This window comes from Symphalangus syndactylus, chromosome 19, assembly GCF_028878055.3.
Source record: "Symphalangus syndactylus isolate Jambi chromosome 19, NHGRI_mSymSyn1-v2.1_pri, whole genome shotgun sequence".
In the NCBI taxonomy this organism is placed as follows: Eukaryota; Metazoa; Chordata; class Mammalia; order Primates; family Hylobatidae; genus Symphalangus; species Symphalangus syndactylus.
Window position 1 is genome coordinate 16,222,318 of NC_072434.2, and position 19,376 is coordinate 16,241,693.

Here is a 19,376-nt window from a genome sequence, read left to right on the forward strand (position 1 = left end):
TTATTTAGAACCTCAGAGCACTTTAGCCCATGGTGGTAAGGCTTGCAGAAACTCAAGTTCTGACTGTTAGGGTCAGTGACTCCCCTCTGGGTAGGGCTGGTTTAAATCTCCCTCCGTGGATGGGCATCAGGTGAATGTGTTCCAGTTTTGCTTTCTCCTATAACAAGGACAGTACTGATTTCAATGCCTCACAATTGCTGTGCTCTCCCTCTCCCTAGAGTACAAAACTGCTCTCTGCACCACACTGCCACTACTGGGGGATTGGGGACAGGGTGGCATCAGCGATTCAAGACTGTTTTTCCTACCTCTTCAGTGCCTCTTTCAGCAGTATGGACATGTGTGGCTATTAACAATTTGCTCTGGAAGATGGAAGGAGGATAGAGCATCCCCAGGAGGAGCCCAGGCCTCAGCTGGGCCGGGAACATTGCGTGACACACTCAGAAGTTGGCCTCTGCTCCTTTGCTCTGTGTAGGTCCATAAATTCATGTGTAACTTCAGAAGCTTGTGGCTAGTTAGTCCAAACCCCTTTTGGTGCATCTGGCTTTAGTTATCTGCATTGCTGGCATTCAACATTGTAACTTGGGCCCTAGGTTATACAGTCTTGTCTAGGATAAAATGAACTCCCCTAGCAGCAAAAGGAGAGGGCACCAAAGCCAGGAAGATGGGGCCTGGATTCATTTTCTGGATCTGCCATCCCAAAGCTATGTGGACTTGGGCAAGCTCCCCCACCTCCCTGAGCCTAAGATGCCTTCACTGACCGTGTGAGGATAAGAACTCCAACCCCCTTGGCTTCCTCTGAGGCTTGAATGAGGTCCTATGTGTAAAGTACCTGTCATGGCCTTGGTGCCTGACATGGGTTCCCTCCCCTTGCACCTTAGCAGTGGAAGTGAGCTCCAGATTTTTCAAGGGTACCTACTAGGGGCTGACAATGGACTCAGCATGGTTTGGGAGATAATGTTACTCTTGGGTTCTTAGCATGTATTTCTTAAGCACCGGCTCTGTGATGAAACACACACAAACACACACACACACACATACACACACACACCACCCACTATGCCAGACCTACTGCGAACTCAAAAAGCATTGGGTCATATTCTTCCAGTCTGAAAAAAGAGAAAGGAAAAGTAGATGAGGAAAGGAAGCAAACAAGAGACCTAGGAGAGTTTTAAGCAAGATAATAGCCATTTCAGAAAGGGTGAGCTCTTCTTCAATTATCTTCCTCCTGCTCCTCCTCCTCTCCTACTAGTACTTCTACTACCTTTGATAAGAACAGTATTTCCTACAGGTGCAGGTCTTTATGCCAGTAAATCATCTTCTCTTGTGGGCTTCTTGTCACATGAGCAAGATGCACAAGCCACAAACCATCATGATGGAGGGCTCAGGCTTTGGAGTAGGACACCCGGAGTTTGAATCTCAGTTCTACAACTGGAAACATGGCCTTAGGTGTATTGTCAAACCTCACTAATCTCCAGACAATTTTTTTTTTTTTTGAGACAGAGTCTAGCTCTGCCACCCAGGCTGGAGTGCAGTGGAGCAATCTCGGCTCACTGCAACCTCTGCCACCCGAGTTCAAGCAATTCTCTTGCCTCAGCCTCCCCAGTAGCTGGGATTACAGGCACCCGCCACCATGCCTGGCTAGTTTTTCTATTTTTAGTACAGACAGAGTTTCACCGTGTTGACCAGGCTGGTCTCGAACTCCTGACCTAGTGATCCGCCCACCTTGGCCTCCCAAAGTGCAGACTTCTTCACATTATAATTATAATCTTACCTTAGAGAACTATCGTGAGGAGTAAAGGAGGAGCCATAAGTTAAGTTCTCACCTTGGTGCCTGGCACATGATGAACTCAACATATGTACATTATTGTGGACATTATAGTTCATTCTGGAATGTGGCTGCCTGGATTGGAAGCTCAGCTCTTCTACTTATGCGCTGTGTGGCCTAGGGTAAGTTACTTAACCTCTCTGTGCCTAGTTTCTTTCTTAGGGTTTAATTATCTGTACTGCTAACAATCAATGAGGTGGCCTTTTTCATTTATTTCATTCTGAAAACCCTACAATAGGATTGTTGTGAGAAGTAAATGAAATATATATACATATATGTATTTATATTATATTACAAGAAGTATATTTCTTAGACTATCGGCTGGCATATAGGAAGCACTATATACATGTTTGTGGTTATTCACATTTCTTGAATAAATAATCTGGGTGAATTGTGAATTTAACACCTACTAAGTGCCAGGCAGTGAACAAACTAAACCATCCCTACACTCATGAAGTTTACATTCGTGTGGAGAAACAGCTAATAAACAAAATAGGATGCTAGATAAACAGGAAAGGGGTACAAAGTGTGCTGAAGGTGGAAATGGGGGGTTATCCTCCAATAGGAGACCTTTGGAGTGAAGGTCTGAAAGACGTGGAGGTGCAAGCCATGCAGGTGTCTGGGGTAAGCACATCCCAGGGCAGTGATAAAAGATCAGAAATGCTATAACTGCCGTCACACAGTCTGCTCAGGGTGGGTGCCCATCCAAGGTCACTATGGAAATGTTAGGTCCTCAGCAAACAACCCTGCTCCCTAATAGCCTATGAGTCCCGCTAATGCATAATGTGTGGAGGGTTTGTTTTATTTTTTAACCCTACCTCAGTTTATGAGTGTGCATGTACACAAAGTGCATACACTGTATGGTGAGAACACGCCTGATGTGTTTGAGAAACACAGAGCAAACCACTATGGCTGGGTCAGAGTGAGCCCCGGGAAGGTGCAGGGGCACAGTTGGGGGAAACAGCCAGGAGAGGTGTGTGTGCAGATATCAGGGCTGTAAAAGCCCTCATAATGACTCCAGCTTTTAAATGATTATATAGAGGCAGGTGTGGTGGCTCATGTCTGTAATGCCAGCACTTTGGGAGGCCGAGGAGGGAGGATTGATTGAGCTAGGAGTTTGAGACTACAGTGAGCTACAATCATGCCACTGTGCTCCAGCCTGGGTGACAGTGAGACCCTGTCTCCATAAATAAATAAATACTCATATGGAGCAGGTAGTCCAGAAGGGTCAGTATCCACACTACCAACAACTAAGAACCAAAGAAATGTACTGACCTGCCCTGGAAAATTCATGGCAGGAGATGCCTTAGAACCAGAAGGTGGCCCCAGAATTGGCAATCTTTATATTGCACCATGCTGTCTCTCACCCTGCTGAGGTCATGAGAGACCTTTTCCTTACTCGATGCTCACAGCAACAATACAGGACTGGTGTTAATATCTCCACTTTACAATAGAGGACACTGAGTCTTAGAAACGTTAAGTGCTTTGTTCAAAGTCACATAGGATTGGAACCAGATCAGTTGAACTTCAGAGGTCTTGTTCTTTCCATTAAAGCATCTGATATGAAATCTGAAAGATATGCATTTGTGCTCTGAAGCATCTGTGCAGTGTCCATCTAGATGCTGGTACCCTTTTGGCCTCTCTACCCGGTGGCCTCCCTACTTACTTGTGCCTGTGCTTGTTCAGCTTTGTCACCATGACAACCATCCCTCTGTCAGAAACACCCTGTCTTCAGTCTTGACTGACTCTCCCTGAATGAAAATATCCTTCCATTCATAGGTAAAATACAGAATTTATTCAGAAAAACCAGTCAGTACAATGTGTACTACAGGATATCACTCGGCTCACATCACAGACATGGACTATATGTCTTCACAATAAATTAGAGGGGAGGCAGCCCTTTATTCCCAGGATGGCCTGCAGGCCCTCCAGCAGACAGAGTTTATTACAAATACCACAGTAGACTTTTTGGCTATTTTCACGTGGAATCAGACAGCCCGAGGCCAGCCAGTGGGACTTTTAGCTGCAAGGGGCCTTCCCCATCTCCTTCCCCTTCAAGGTGGGCTGTCTCCCACAGTAAACCGCACAGGAGGTGTTCATCCCTGGATCACTATACAGGTTCCTTGTCATCAAGCTGAGGACGTTACTTCATGATTCTTATCAATCCAGGCTAGAAAGACGTCGAGCTCTCCCAGGGATTTAATGGCAGCGGCGCGGACTTCCAGCTGAAATCAGAGATCATTGTAAGAACCCACCTTTCTAGACTGTGTAATGGTTTTCAAGTCACTTTCTTCATATGCTGGTTCCCACAAGGTTTTGTTTTTGTTTTTGTTTTTTGTCATGAAATATATTTGCATAACACACAGACTCAATATTATTTTCCTCTTAGGCAACCAATTTTTTTTCCTCACAAACAAGCTGTTAAATCATGTCAGCTCCTTATAAACAGAACTTTAAAATTCTTCATTCTTTTCCCTCAGGTTTTTTTTTTCCTCTGTTTTTCACAGGAAAAAAAAAATCTGCCTTACTGGCCAGTTCTGCTGATTTTCTTCTCCACATCAGCTTGCTTTAGTGCTTCTGTTATCCCAGAACATCTTCGTTCCTGAGGTGCTGGACAGTGGGTAGGGAGAGCGTGTTGTCCACATTTGACATATTACAGCACTAAAGCCCCTAGAGCAAGTGTCCTATCCAATGTCACACAGCCAGTTAGTAACAGAGCTGGAAATGAAACCCAAGTCTCCTGCCTTATTCCACCTCCTTCCTCAGCAGACTGAGTTCATGCTTTTAGCGCGTCCTGTAGAGCCAGCCAGCATGGAATTGAATCCTACCTCTGCCATGCAGTTGCAATGTGAACTTAGTTTAGTTACTTCACCTGCTCGAGCCTCAGTTTCTTAATATATCCAATGCGGATAATGACTCATAGCATTGTTGGGAAGGACAAATGTATGTTAATACTTGTTGTGTGCCTGGAACAATACCTGGCTTATAGTAAGAACCATGTAACTCTTAGCTATTTCTATAACATTATCTTACAGAGCCTCTCCACAAAGAAGCAGAGCCCATAACAGACTCCCTAACTCTTGCTGTTCAAAGCATTGGTATCATTTGACAGTGTGATCTAAATGCAGAAACTCAGGCTCACCCCAGCCTTGCTGAGCCAGAATCTGCATTTTAACAAGATCTTGAACTTATGCCCATGAGAATCACTGCTTCTTCCTCTACATCCATGTGAGATGTGCATTTTACACCAACAATAACACGAGAAGTACCATGTCTTCATCACTACACACAATATGTGGGGGGCAGGTAGTGATCGCACTGACAGCATGCAGGTAACACGTTTCAGGCGTAACAGCTCACATTTCATGGGGGATCTTTGCTCCTTCTGTGTCATCCCATCTTTAGCAGTGGGTGCTTTCCCCAAATCATACAGGTCAGGCTTGATATATGAGGGTATGAGAAAATGGTGTAGGAATGATGGAGATGGGGAGTCCAGGGGATTAGCAAATGAGGTAAGATCAAAACTCTCTTTACAGACACAGAGAATTGAGGCCTGCCCACAATGACTGCTTATAGAGTGAATGCATGAATTTAAGTGGAGAGGAGGCTGAAGGGCTGGCACCCTCCTGATCTACCTCTCATCTTCCATCTTCCTCATCCTCTTCCCAGATCTTACCTGATCATAGTTGTCGTGGATGACTCTGGTGACATTGGTGGCTTCCTGCCTGCAGTGACACTGCCTCTGTTCCTGCTGTGATAAAGTGGAGGAAGCTCCTATCAGAGGACATTTCCAGTCTGGCCCTCTCTTACTCCTACCTCCCCGCATGAGAAGTGACATTTCTCCTCCCTCCCACAGTGAGAGTCAGATGAGTAAACTCAGGTGGGAGCGGCCACGGAAGAATAGAGCTTGTCTGTAGAGTCACCTGCATCTGCCCACGCCTTTTCCTTTTTCTGCATTTAGAGCCCATCAGACTGTCAGCACTAGGAAAGCAGGCACCATATCTGTCTTATCACCACTCTGAGTGCTGCATCCCACGGGGTAGGCACTCAACAAACATTTGTTAAATATTAATTATTAATTAGATAATTAATTTTAACAAATTATTAATTAAACAACTGGTCAGGTGAATTCATTTGAGTCCATTATCATCATCATGTTAATGCAAGTAGGACAGGGGCCATCAACTCTTCTATCAATTTTAGAATCTGAGGCACAGAGAGGTAAAGTCACTTGCTACAAAACCTCACAGGAAATTATTAGCAGGAATGGGGCTAGAGCCCAGGTTCTCTCCTGGTCTAAGTTTTTGTTGGTTTGTGTTGGTTTTGTTTCTGATGTTAGATTTGAATAGATGGCAATGAATTTCTAGGCAACCTTTAGGGATAGTCCATACCAAGGAACTACCCAGAGGTTTATTGATGTAAAGACACCAAAGGGCCAGAAATAAAGAAACCAGGGGTATGCTTATAGTAGAACTGGAGTCCTTGCCATGCCTCTTACTAAGGAATATGTTGACATAAGCTGGTCACCGCAGGAGGGTTATCTAGGAGGAGACCGTCTGAGGAGTTGTCAGCGGGCAGGGAGCCCTGGGGAAGCAGTGTCCACTGGGAGAGGTTCTCAACAGTTCTCCCCGTGGACGTGCGCAGAGAATTTCCTTTGACTCCAAGCACCATATCAGGAGGCCGATGGGGGCCGGCACTTCCTGGCCTCTCCTGGGGCAGACGGGGAGCAGATGCTGGAATTCTGACCCAGTGACTCACACATTGCCGCAGAGTTTTCTGCATGTAGAGGAAAGAGTTGGCAATGCTGCTGATTTTTCTCAAGATTTTGGGGTTTGGCTCCTGATGATCCTTGAACACTCTGTCCACGTAGAACGCCAGGAGGTTCTTGGTCACGCAGCACACATCTAAGGGCTACAAACACAAATTACAGAAATACTAGAGGCCTCTTCTCTCATTATGTTGGAGACCGGGGCAGTCCATTTGAGTAGGGGCAGCAAGACATGAGAGAACTAAGTCATTTTGGAAAAATTCATAATGGTCTCAAGAGTGTTCATCCTCTCTTATTCCCATCAAAGCTACTTATGACAAAAATAGTAAGAAGAGATTCCAGTTCTCCCCTTTTTTTCTATGGCCAAGAAATACATTTACTAAGGATGGGGCCCAGAATCCATCATAGGCTAATTCTCTCTACAGTATCCCTAGCATGTCATCACTAACTTCCACTGAAATCTTTCCAGGAACCAGTTGCCTCCTTTTTAAAAGGACTGATGGCTGAGCAGCTTTCTTGAAAAGAACTTCCCTACACTACAGGGGCTGAAGTTGCCTCTCTGTTATGTCTCCCATCTGCCAACATGCAAGGGCTGTTGCATGCCAGTCATCCTGCTAGGTATGCATTCCTCCAACTGTAATCACATTGCATTCATTCTGGCCACCTTACTCTGGGCCACACTGCTCAGCTCTCCTGTAGTCTGTCCTTTTAAAGCCAGAAAGGTCATTGGAATGAGGCTGAGGTTTGCAAGAGAGACCGACAGCTGCAGAAATGGGCATATTTGGGTAGGTCTGCAGCCTGCAGAGTGCAGATGTCCCAAAGAAATTGTCTCTAAATTCCCAGGCACAGCCCGGAGAAGTTGGCTAGACAGTTTCCTTCTAGAAGTTTGCCCCCCATCTGCCCTGAGAGCCAGTTACTCTGCAGAAGATTAACTGTTCAGTCTAAGCAGGGAGTGGTTAACGGTGGGACAGCACATCCATCTTCACCCAAGAAGCAAAGCCTCCTTGGCCCCAGTGTCAGCTTTTCCTAGATGGCAACACAAAAACCCTTCTCTTCCTTCACTCTTGCTGATTCCCTTAACCAGAAGGGCAAAATGTTACACTCCTCTGCACTATCAAAAACTGTGGTACTAGAAAAAGGAACAATGCAGAAAAAAGGACGGTGGGGCTGAGAAAGGAAGGGAAGGAAAGAGGAAGGGAAGGGAAGGGAAGGGAAGGGAAGGGAAGGGAAGGGGCCTGAATCCTTATTGACTCCTTTTCTTATTCCACATGAGCTACTTCCCAACCTTGAGAGGAGAAAGAATAGGAAGATTGGGGCATATATTTGGGAGTCTGTTCCTAACTCTGCCACTAACTAGTCATGCTCCCTCCCAAGGTCTCACTGTCCTCATTTGAAAATGATAGTTTTGGAATAGACGGTCTTTTGGGTCCCTTCCAGCTGTCATACCTTATGTGTCTATAGTACAGTTGGCTAGAATATTATTTAGTAAGTGGATACATCTCTTCACCACAAATAAATCACTGCTTAGAAGAATTATGAAGAGGTGCGTGTGTCTCTCTCTCACATATGCAGAGAAACCTGAGAAAAAAGTAACTCAATACAAATATACCTTACACTCTGTCATATAAAATCCCTCCCAAAACTGGATCTGTCTAGAATACTTCCCAGGACTGGAGGAGCTCACTTTTAAAGGCATCTCTCATGGGCCTTTTTGTAAAATGAATGATCACCTGGTAAGCCAGCTATTTTGTAACATACTTTCATCACCTCCTGTCTAGATGGTTGGGCAGATCTTGTCACTGGCTTTCCTGCCTCATGTTGTCCATTGTAAGAACAGCACCAGACTGTCTTTCTAAAACAATTTATGATCATATAACTTTGGGCTCAAAAATCTCGTTGACTCTCTATAGCTGCTATTATTTTCCTTTATTCTTTTATACCTCCATGGGGCCTTCCAAAATTACCCCTAAGCCACAGAAATCCTAATCCCCTCTGAACACTTGGCACCCCCAATCACTCTCTAGGAAGCAGCACTTCTTTAATTCCTCCCAGGGGTTACATGTCCCTGGGACACTAGCGTGCCCTAGCACATCATCTGACAAAGAAGCCTGGTGCATTTAGAGTACATTGGAGATTAGGAAAGAGAAGGAGACAAGGTAGGGATTTCTTTCTCAGCCCAGAGCCATTTAGATATGAAGATAAAAATACTGGAAAAAGCAGACACAGGCCAATACCTTAATGATCTGCAGCGTCTCCAATGTGGACAGGATAGTGACATTTGGGAAGGTGTCCTTAGCTTGCTGTGGAGGGAAACATAAGAACAGACATAAGCAATCGATATCCTATGTTCATCTGAGATGCAAAAGGCAATGAGAAGGAACTCATTTTCAAGCTAAGATGTAAGGGGAGGCACACCCCGTCACCCACACCTTTACACCAACCCGTACTCACGATGGCTCTTTTGATTTCTTGGAAACTCTCTTCTATATGGTGCATGTCTATGGAAATCAGACATCTCTTGAGACCATGGTTGTCTACTGAGCACAATATCAATATTGTACCCAGGAGCCAAAGGGAAACACACTGTAACTTCATGCCTGCAGAAAGCGGAGGAAGTCAGCTGTCCAGCCAAGAGTGGAGGGCAATGAAAAAGAAGACCCCTGATTGACACCCCCTTCCAGCCTCGAAGGCAGGCCAGGCGGAATACAAGAAAACAACACTAAACACTTCAGCCTTGAGGAGTTTCAAGGGTATGTATCTCCTCTGGTTTTCTTGAGTCAACTGGATATGAGTTCTTCCCCACCCTCGCCCCATGCCCCCACCTCCACCCCAGAAAACAGGATACACCACTCTCTTAAGTCCCAGGAAGCATACTGGTGTGCATATCACTCTCCTATGACTCAACACAGCCTACTTTGTCAACAGGGGTGAAAAGCATTGCTTTTAATAAATTAAATAGGAAAAGCAAGGTTGGTAAGATGCCCTAGGAATTCGGCAACAGATGTGAAAAACCATAAAAACACACTTGGTTTTTGATGTTCGCCCCCGAAATAAGTAACACTCTTTTATTATAAACCTCAAGAGTGTATCTGCTTAAAATCATTTGTTTGAAGCCAGCTGTGGAGATTTCAACTTCTGGAGAGGATGGGAAAGGGAGGCACAAGGCATCTTCAAGAACTAATTAGCCACAATGAGGAGCTAGGGGAAGATGCCAATGGTAGAGGGCAGCTTGGTAACTTCCCGTCGGTCACCCGCTGAGCCAAAGGGTATGAGGGGCATGTTTGCAGCTAGTTGCTTCATAGCCAGGGCTAGACCATGAGAAGTTGACCACCTCTTCTCATTCTCTTACCCTTCTTGCCTCTGTCTTTCTTGCTGCTTCTTCATTTAATCACTTTGTATTGTGCCATATAATGTGCACGGAGAAAAGTGCATAAAATATAATGGTACAGCTTGTGGGGTTATCTCTGCTTTCACCCACATTTCACAAGCTTATAAATAGAGCTTAGCCTTAACGCACGTCTTATGAGAACACATGTGACGAGAGCAGCCCTCTGCTATGCACTTTGCATGGTGCCCACTGAGATCTCCCATTTACAGCTGTGTGTGCCAAGGTAAGTGTATCATGTGTGGCTGTGGAGGAGAGGAGGGCATCAGACACAGGGAGCCAGCTGCAAGGACTGCAGAGCTATAGTTAGAGCTGCTGTAACTCACACGTGTGACTGTGAACTCCAGCTGCCCCTACACCCCATGCCTTCCTCAAGATTCCCAGCTCCTTCTCTGGAAAGCCAGGAAACAGCAAATCCTGTTTAGAAACCATTTTCACCTTGTCTCTCCTTAACTGGGCATCATTCCCAGGGGATAGACAGGTGTATGTCGAGACCTTACCACGTGGCAGTCATTAGGCCAAAGAGCTCCTTTTCTCTTTTATCAACCTTTCTTTCTGTCTAAACAAGGATGGGCCCCATTGCCAGGGAAGTTTGTAGAGAGTCCCCCAGAGCTCTGTCCCCTCAGAAGGCTACTGGGGTGCTTCTAGAAAGCCAAGAAAGAGAGTGCGGTTTTTCTTCTGTCAAGGTAACTCTCAGAAGCAGTGGGATATTGCCTGCTCATCCCATGCCAGGAGACTTGTGCATTTTGTGGAGGAGAAAGATGTCTCCCTTAGCTTGGTGAGGCAATTCCAGACATCTTGGCTAATTCAGATATTAGTAGTAGGTAACATTTATCCTGCGTGCCATGTACATTGGGCACTGTCCCAAGAATTTTACGTAATTTTCTCATTTAATGCTCACAACCACCCTGTGAAGTAGGCTCTGTTTCTGTTCCCATTTTACCAAGAAAATGAAGTAACCTGCCCAAGCTGGGGTTTGGCAGAAGGCGGGCCGGTCCCTGAGCTGGCTATCTTTACTGCTACTCCACCCCACTAACGGCATCGTTTCCCTCCGACATCACAGCCTGGGATCCCAGTAGCTCCCCTGACACCAGACAGACAGGAACCCATTTCTGAACCAGTGGTGCTCCTTACATTTAAAAAGATATTTCACATTGCAAAGGATTAAACAATGATAACACATTATAAAGTGCCCAACACAGTTCTTGGAACAAAAAAGCAATAGTAAACACATCAGATCCCTGACCTTTCCTTCCTTCGCTCCTTCTTTCCCACTCTCTATCTCTTCTCATTGAAAATAAGATACTAGAAAATTCATCTCTTCTATAGAATACCCCTTCCCATTCTACCAAATGCCCAGCATCTGGAACATCATAGCCATACACAATGGTAACAGGTCACCTCCCTGCGGCCGTGAAGGAGGAGGGCTAGGATGGCGGTGCATATGAGCCCCTGACAACGGACAGCATGAGCCTCACCTCTCACTTGGTCCTTGCGGGCTGCTCCTTGCGTCTCCTCTCAGTGCTCTCTGCCATTTGGAAAGGGCTGGTCATTTTTATTCAGGTGGATAAGAGGAAATGCTGTCAAGGTTTGCTGGGTGGATCCACCTTGGGGAGATTGTTTTTCCCCTTGTTTTCTTAGTATCGTATTTCCTTAATTGTTTTCTTTCTTCTTTAAGATATAGCTGATTAATCATTATTATGAAATGCCTCTTTCTTCTGGGTCTTGACATGCAGCTTCTAGGAAAAATAAACTCCCCATATCCATGCAAATGAGAATTTTTTGCAATTCTGTGTCCATGCAGAAAAATCCAACTTAGGTCACTTTCCTGAGAGCTGTGGCACGTTACCAACTGTACCCTGCAGGCCAACTCACAAAAGCACTCTTAATCAGCCACACCCTGCAGCAGCCAGCCCATGAGGCTCTGCAGGTGCCTCTGGCTCCCCGCATGATCTAGTTCTTCTATGCCTCAGGCAGCTATGAGTGTCTGCCATGTGCCAGGTGCTAGCAACTGCTTTACCTGCATCATTTTGTTGAACTTCATGAGGAACACTTTTTCCCCTCATAAAGCAAGGATTTCTTTGCACATCATCTCTTTCCCCTTCATCTTGTCCCCTGGAGGGTTCTCTCATTCTTGATTAATGCAGAGAGAGAGAAAATGAGACTGGAAAGAAGAGAGGTTTAAGAGCAGCCGGTGGCAGAGCCAGGACCTGAAATCCTTATTCTTGGGCTAGAAGACTCTCTATCTAAATTACCTTTTTACATAAACTCTTTACCATGAAGTTCTCTAGGGATCAGGTTTGGGGCAATGAAAAGATGGGGTATAAACAGTTTCTTCCCATTAAATACAATTTCCAGGGGGTGATTGGTTTGGACTGATTTACTGCACTAGGCCAATAGGCCAAACCTAAATGGAGTTGCTCAAGCTGAATGAAGTTCCACACCACCAAGCTGAAACTAAATTGTTTATCTAACCTTCTGAGAAATCAGGAGAGAGAAAGATAATAGCCAAATCCTCAAACAAGCCAGTTTTAGCCAGCATATAAGGAAGTCTCCTCTGCTCTAACCTTTACGAGGAAAGTAACTTTAAAATGACCAATCTGCTTTTTGTTCACTGTTTCTGCTTCCTCCAGCCCTTGTCTGCCTATAAAACCACGCTCCTCTGTCAGCTCGTGGGACCATTCGTTCTATTTTTATAAAATAGGATGTTGCCTGCTTCTAGAATCGCAAATAAAAGCCAATTAAGATCTTTAAACTAAATGTGTTGTAATTTTGTCTTTTGACATCCCCAAACACAGACTCCCAGAATAAATGGAGCTTATTTTTAACCAAATGAAGTGACCTCGGGATGAGGTGCAGTTATGAGACCCCATTGGGCTGGTACAAACCCTGCTCCTGCAGCCAGATTTGGGAGACAGAGAGGGCCACAGGGCACCGGCAGAGAAGGAAAAGGGACAGGAAGGATCGGGGCCTTTTATGGGACAGGTGCAAGGGAAAGAAACCCCAGGGACTGGATGTCTTGTGGTCCAGCATCTTGGACATAATAAAATGATAAGTTGAGGGAAGTGGTAGACTATGGTGGTTCACGATGTAGTTCTGGATTTAAACCCTGGCTCGCTCTCTTCTCTTCTCTCTTGTCTCCCTTCTCTTCTTGGTAGCATGCCACAGCTCTCAGGAAAGTGACCTAACTTGGATTTTTCTGTATGAACATAGAATTGCAAAAAAATTCTCATTTGCATGGAGATGAGGAGTTTATCATTTTTCCTAGAAGCTGCATGTCAAGACCCAGAAGAAAGAGGCATTTCATAATAATGATTAATCAGCTATATCTTAAAGAAGAAAGAAAACAATTAAGGAAATAAGATGAGGGTATGGCCAGGCAGGTACCCTCTCTGCCTGGCTCAGAAAGGGTACCATGCCTATTGCCTTCTATGGGAATGAGGCTCCATGGAGTTGAGCAATATGTGGCCCTATTGCAGAGTCTGGATGAAATGCATTGGGTCTATAGACACTGGAAAAGCTACTTAAAGCCTTTCTGAAGCTCCATAAAATAGGTAAAATAAACTGAGGATTTGAATGAACTAAAGAACCTGTATCATAGTAAGTACTCCTTAATAAATATTATGTATTTCTATCCTGTGTGCCACGCACCTGGAAAAGGAGAAGACACATTTGTTAGGAGCTAATGGACATCTTTCCGCTCCTTTGGAGAGGGGAAAAGAGCTACTCTTGACCTCGAGAATCTCCCCTACCCCAACCCTTGTTTCCCCCAGAGGGGTCGGATGGAGGGAGGTGGGTGATATTTTCCCAGCAGGGCCTGTGCTGCCTGGCTCAGAGCCCCTCTGCACATGTGAGAAGAGCAGCTCAGAGCCCAGCCGCATATGTAAGGGGATTTGCAACGCTGTCCGTGCTGAGTCTCACCCCACATTCACCCCTTGTGCTCAGACTATATGTTCTGACCCAGCTTTCATTTCAGGGCAAATATGTCTTATGAGGAAGCTTGCAGGGGAAGGGAAATAAGTGATGTGTTTATAGCTCCGCTTCCAGCATGCAGTGTACCATAATCGCTGGTACTGGAAGTTGGGTTGACTGGCTCTGCTTTCTATGGCTGTCAGACTGAAGGCAAGCCACTTAATCTCAGTGCCTGTTTACTCTTCTGTAAAATGGTACACATCATGTCTACTGCACATTCACCACGTAGGCACAGCATGAAGATGAAGTGATTACACATAAGTCCTCAGCACAGTGCCTGGCACATAATAAGCAACGTGAAAATGATGACATTTATTATCAATTTTACAATTCCCTTTAGAGCTCCTAAATCAGGAAGAAGAGGGAACAATAAGAAATAAGTTCTCTTCATCTTTTTTTTTTTTTTTTTTTTTTGAGACCGAGTCTCTCTGTCTCCCAGGCTGGAGTGCGGTGGCGCTATCTCGGCTCACTGCAAGCTCCACCTCCCGGGTTCACGCCATTCTCCTGCCTCAGCCTCCCGAGTAGCTGAGATTACAAGCGTGAGCCACCACGTCTGGCCAAGTTCTCTTCATCTTTTTTTTTTTTTTTGAGACGGAGTCTCGCTCTGTCGCCCAGGCTGGAGTGCAGTGGTGCAATCTTGGCTCACTGCAAGCTCTGCCTCCCGGGTTCACGCCATTCTCCTGCCTCAGCCTCTCCGAGTAGCTGGGACTACAGGCGCCCGCCACCGCGCCCAGCTAATTTTTTTTTTTTTTTGTATTTTTAGTAAAGACGGGGTTTCACCGTGGTCTCGATCTCCTGACCTCATGATCCGCCCGCCTTGGCCTCCCAAAGTGCTGGGATTACAAGCGTGAGCCACCGCGCCCGGCTGTTCTCTTCATCTTAAGCCTTGCTGCCTGACCCCTAATATCAAAAATAAGAATATAGATTGAGATAGAATGGCATCTTTCCCAGGATTGCAATTAATTTATGAATCTGGTCTCCAGACATAAGGTTGCATCTCACCTTAGAACTGGGACTTCTGGGACCAGTGGACCCACCATTGAGATATCAGAGCTCAATTTTCCACTTGTTAAGTAGGGAAGCGGAAAGAATGTGAAGGGAGATTGGCGAGCCAGAACGGAGAATGCTCTGAGTTTGACATGTTCTGGACACAACTCTCTCATGTCTTCCAATTCCTTATCCCCACCTAACATGCACTCCAACCTCATGAATTTTTCATGATGCCAGGGCAATTTCCTTCCCTTAAAGGAGTGGATCCTGTCCATTCCTAAGTACTGAGTCCTGAGCGCATACAAAAATTGCATAATTCCAGAGGGTACCGTGCCTATTGCCTTCTATGGGAATGAGGCTCCATGGAGTTGAGCAATGTGTGGCCCTATTTCAGGATTTTGATGAAATGCATTAGATCTATATGAGTAATTTTGGTTAGATTTGAGAAAGAACCTATCATTATGAGGACTATAAAACACTAAGAAGTATGACTGAGAACGAATTTGTAAAAGAAAGAAATATAGGCTGGGCTCAGTGGCTCACGCCTATAATCCCAGCACTTTGGGAGGCCGAGGCAGGCAGATCACGAGGTCAGGAGATCCAGACCATCCTAGCCAACATGGTGAAACCCTGTCTCCACTAAAAATACAAAAAATTAGCCGGATGTGGTGGCAGGCGCCTGTAATACCAGCTACATGGCGTGAACCTGGGAGGCAGAGCTTGCAGTGAGCAGAGACCGCACCACTGCACTCCAGCCTGGGCAACAGAGCAAGACTCCATCTCAAATATATATATATATATATATATATATAAAACTGATAATGATGGATGGATGGGTATTTTATTTGGGAAGCTAATAGGGATTTTAAAACAATATATAAATGTTTAAATGTCTTGGTAAATATATCTAGATCATAAAGATATGTGTGAACTTGTGTATAGCTTTGAAAATAAAACAACAAAAAAGATGAGAAAAAGACCTGGGAAATTTAAACCTAGAAAAGTTTCTCCTTTGTTTTGTTTTTGTTTTTTTATCTTTTCTCTCTCTTTTATTCCTCATTTTCAGTGGGGTTGGCTCTCCTTTGTTGTGATATTTGGAAATGAGAGTCAGAAAATATAACAGAGAGAACTCAGTTCAATGTTCACATTACAGAGATGAAGAAATAGAGAAGTGAACCAGCCCTCCATTGCACAGCAAGGAAGTAGCACGACTGCTCTCAAACCTCTATCTCCTTATCTTTGGCGCAACGCCCTTTCTAACCCCATGCTGCCCTTTCACTCTGGGATTAGGTGGAGTGGAAAGGAACCTAGACTTGTGAGGGACCTCAAGCCTGTTCAGCAGAGGTGACATAACTCTCCCAAGCCACACTGTTCTGACTTGTCATTACCCAGGAAGCTGATGACCTAAGGAAATCCAAACTGGCCACACCTGTGCTCCTGGGGAGGGAAGCACAAAACCACATTGGGCACCTATGCTGCTTCAGCTTGGACTTCCTTCTCCTACTCCTTTTTTGCCCACAGGGATCTCAGTCAAAGCCTGTTCAAAGCCTCAGACCCTGGGTGACACATCTTATATCAATGGGCTCTGTAGCTCAAGTGTTATGAAAGAGCCCCAGTGGTGATGGGATGGAGGGATAGTAATGGAAACAGCCCAACTGATGCCTCCCCATTCCTCTCCTGAACAATCCACTCTTCGCTAGACAGGTGGACTTTTTAAAATGCAAATCCAGTCTTGGAACTCTCCAGTCTAAAACTCCCAGCATAACGCCCTGGGGCCTCCCAGTAGCAGAAAATCTGCTCCCCACAGCATCCAGACCCATCACAGCCTGGACCTTGCCTACATTTTCCACCTCATCTCTCTTGCAGATCTCCCACACCTCACAGGCTCATCTCACCTAGAAAGCTCTCCTGCCTCTTCTACCTTGCAAACACCAACCTAACATTCAAAACCTAGCTCCGGTGTGACTTCCTTTGTGAAACTTCTCCACTCTTCCTTTCCTCTCCCCACGCCCCTCCTCCTCCCCACTTCAACCCTGGTTGAGTTGACCACTACTTTCCTTTTTTATATTCCCACTGGATACAAGATGCACATTTAACTTTTAATTTCAGACGAAAACATCTCAGTGTTTATCTACCTGAAATTCCAAGTTAACTGGGTGTCTTGTATTTGTATTTGCTAAATCTGGCCACTGCTATAGCTCATACAATTGAGTGGAGAGGGTCCTTTTAAGAAATTGAATTCAGGCTGGGCACAGTGGCTCACACCTGTCATCTCTGCACTTTGGGAAGCCGAAGTGGGAAGATCCCTTGAGGCCAAGAGTTTGAGACCAGTGTGGGCAACAAAGCGAGATCACATCTCTGAAAAAAAAAAAAAAAAAAAAAAAGCTGCGTGTGCTGTCACATGCCTGCCTGTAGTCCTCATGCACACCTGTAGTTAGGAAGTTGAGGAGGTGGGACAATTGCCTGAGGTCAGAAGTTAAAGACTGCAGTCTGCTATAATTGCATCATTGCACTCCAGACTAGGCAACAGAGTGAGACCCTGTCTGGGGAAAAAAAAATGAATTCAAAAATAGAATACAAAATTAGAGACAAAAGTAAATGTTTATTTAGAAAGAGAAATTACAACAAATTACAAATTCATAAACGCTAACAAATACCACAAACACCACAAAATCCAGAAAAAAAAACATTTTTATTGATTAACTCCTGACAACTTTTTGTTTCCTTCTTCTATGTCAATACTTTTTTTTTTACTGTTATTTTCTATAGAGAGAATAAAAAGATATTCAGTCTGTCCTTTGCCATGGTTGTTTCCATCAGCTTAACCCAATGGAAGGTTAAGATTTAATTCTTTCATAACACTCCATACAAACCTGTTACTTCTTTCTCCCATCCCACCAACATAAACATCACAACGGCACCTCTTTCTAGGCAACGTGTCACCCACATTGGCCCAGGGAGGCATCAGCTTTGGGAGAAGGCAGAGTCCTACTCTCCTTAGCCTTGTGTCTCTGGGAGAACCAGAGAATGGTGTTGGGTTCAAATGTTTATGTACCTTTCCCTTCAATTTCTAACATTTCTTACGGTCACATACTCAAGATATTGACAGAAAAGAGGATCCCAATCTAGACCCCAAGAGTGGGTTCTTAGATCTCACACCAGAAAGAATTGCAGCACAAACACAGAAGCAAATTTATTGGAAACTACTCCATTAGAGAGTAGGGCATGCCCAGAAAGCAGGAGGAGGAGGAGGAACCCCTGTCCTTTAGGAACATCTCTGCTTATAAGAAACTATAAGGAGCTATGATTAAACTTGGAATGTGCAGATGTGCTCACTAAAGGTAGGGGCTGTTGCTGCTCTAGTGAGAGCAGGGCCTCCACCCCCATGGCTTTGAGCTTTGATAATTCCCTCAGCAGGAACATCCTGTGAAACCTCCAACAGGCCTTGGAAGGCTGAGAAGCCTTCCCATCACACACTATTTATTCCCTGCATTTCTTACCCATTCTTATCCTTCAGTGATGGCTCCTCACCTCCAGACAATGGAGAGTGTTATGTTTGTTTAATAACATTTTCTTTTCTCAGCCATTAGAAAAGTAATCCTTGCTTTGGTATGGAAAAATTATAGAGAACACAAAAATAAAATAGATAATGGAATAAAAAACTAGAAGGAAAGAAAAATGGTCATCCACAGTTATTCTATCCAGGAATAATCTTGGTGTCTTGGTGTCTTTTTTTTTTTTAGACGGAGTCTCGCTGTCACCAGGTTAGAGTGCAGTGGCATGATCTCGGCTCACTACAATCTCCGCCTCCCGGGTTCACACCATTCTCCTGCCTCAGCATCCTGCGTAGCTGGGACTACAAGCGCACGCCACGATGCCCAGCTAATTTTTTTTGTATTTTTAGTAGAGAAGAGGTTTCACCATGTTTGCCAGGATGGTCTCAATCTCCTGGCCTCGTGATCTGTCCACCTCAGCTTCCCAAAGTGCTGGGATTACAGGCGTGAGCCACCACACCCAGCCATCTTGGTGTCTTTTCTAACTTGGATCACCTAGAAAAAAAATGTTTAGGCCAGGTGCAGTGGCAGATGCCTCCCAGAACTTTGGGATGCCAAGGCTAGTGGATCACTTGAGGCAAGGGGTTTGAGACCAGCCTGGCCAACATGGAGAAACCCCGTCTCTACTACAAATACAAAAATTAGCCAGGCATGGTGGCCCATGCCTATAGTCCCAGCTACTCATGAGGCTGAGGAAGGAAAATCACTGGAACCTGGGAGGTGGAGGTTGCAGTGAGCCGAGATCACGCCACTATACTCCAGCCCAGGCAACAGAGCGAGACTTCATTTCAAAAAAAAAATAGAAAGAAAGAAAAAGAAAGGACCCATGCAGTGAAATATAACTCTAGACCCTAACCCCCACAAGGGCCGCAACCACCTGAG

At 45.0% G+C, this 19,376-nt stretch overlaps 1 protein-coding gene across 4 annotated transcripts in view; it reads right to left on the reverse strand.

Annotated features, from left to right (window-relative positions):
• Positions 1-3,600: 3,600 nt before the first annotated feature.
• The window catches only part of IL19 (interleukin 19), a 68,558-nt gene continuing 52,782 nt past the window's right edge, over positions 3,601-19,376 (reverse strand). For 2 of the 4 annotated variants that reach the window (XM_055233874.2, XM_055233873.2), the window contains 3 exons: positions 9,045-9,190; positions 8,828-8,893; positions 6,323-6,736 (listed from right to left, as the gene is read on the reverse strand). In XM_055233874.2, coding sequence (XP_055089849.1) covers positions 6,323-6,736; positions 8,828-8,893; positions 9,045-9,190 — 626 coding nt within the window. Of the gene's footprint in view, positions 4,051-5,501; positions 5,577-6,322; positions 6,737-8,827; positions 8,894-9,044; positions 9,191-11,456; positions 11,732-19,376 lie in introns of those variants that run through there. The other 2 variants (XM_063613666.1, XM_055233876.2) reach the window with 2 other exon arrangements.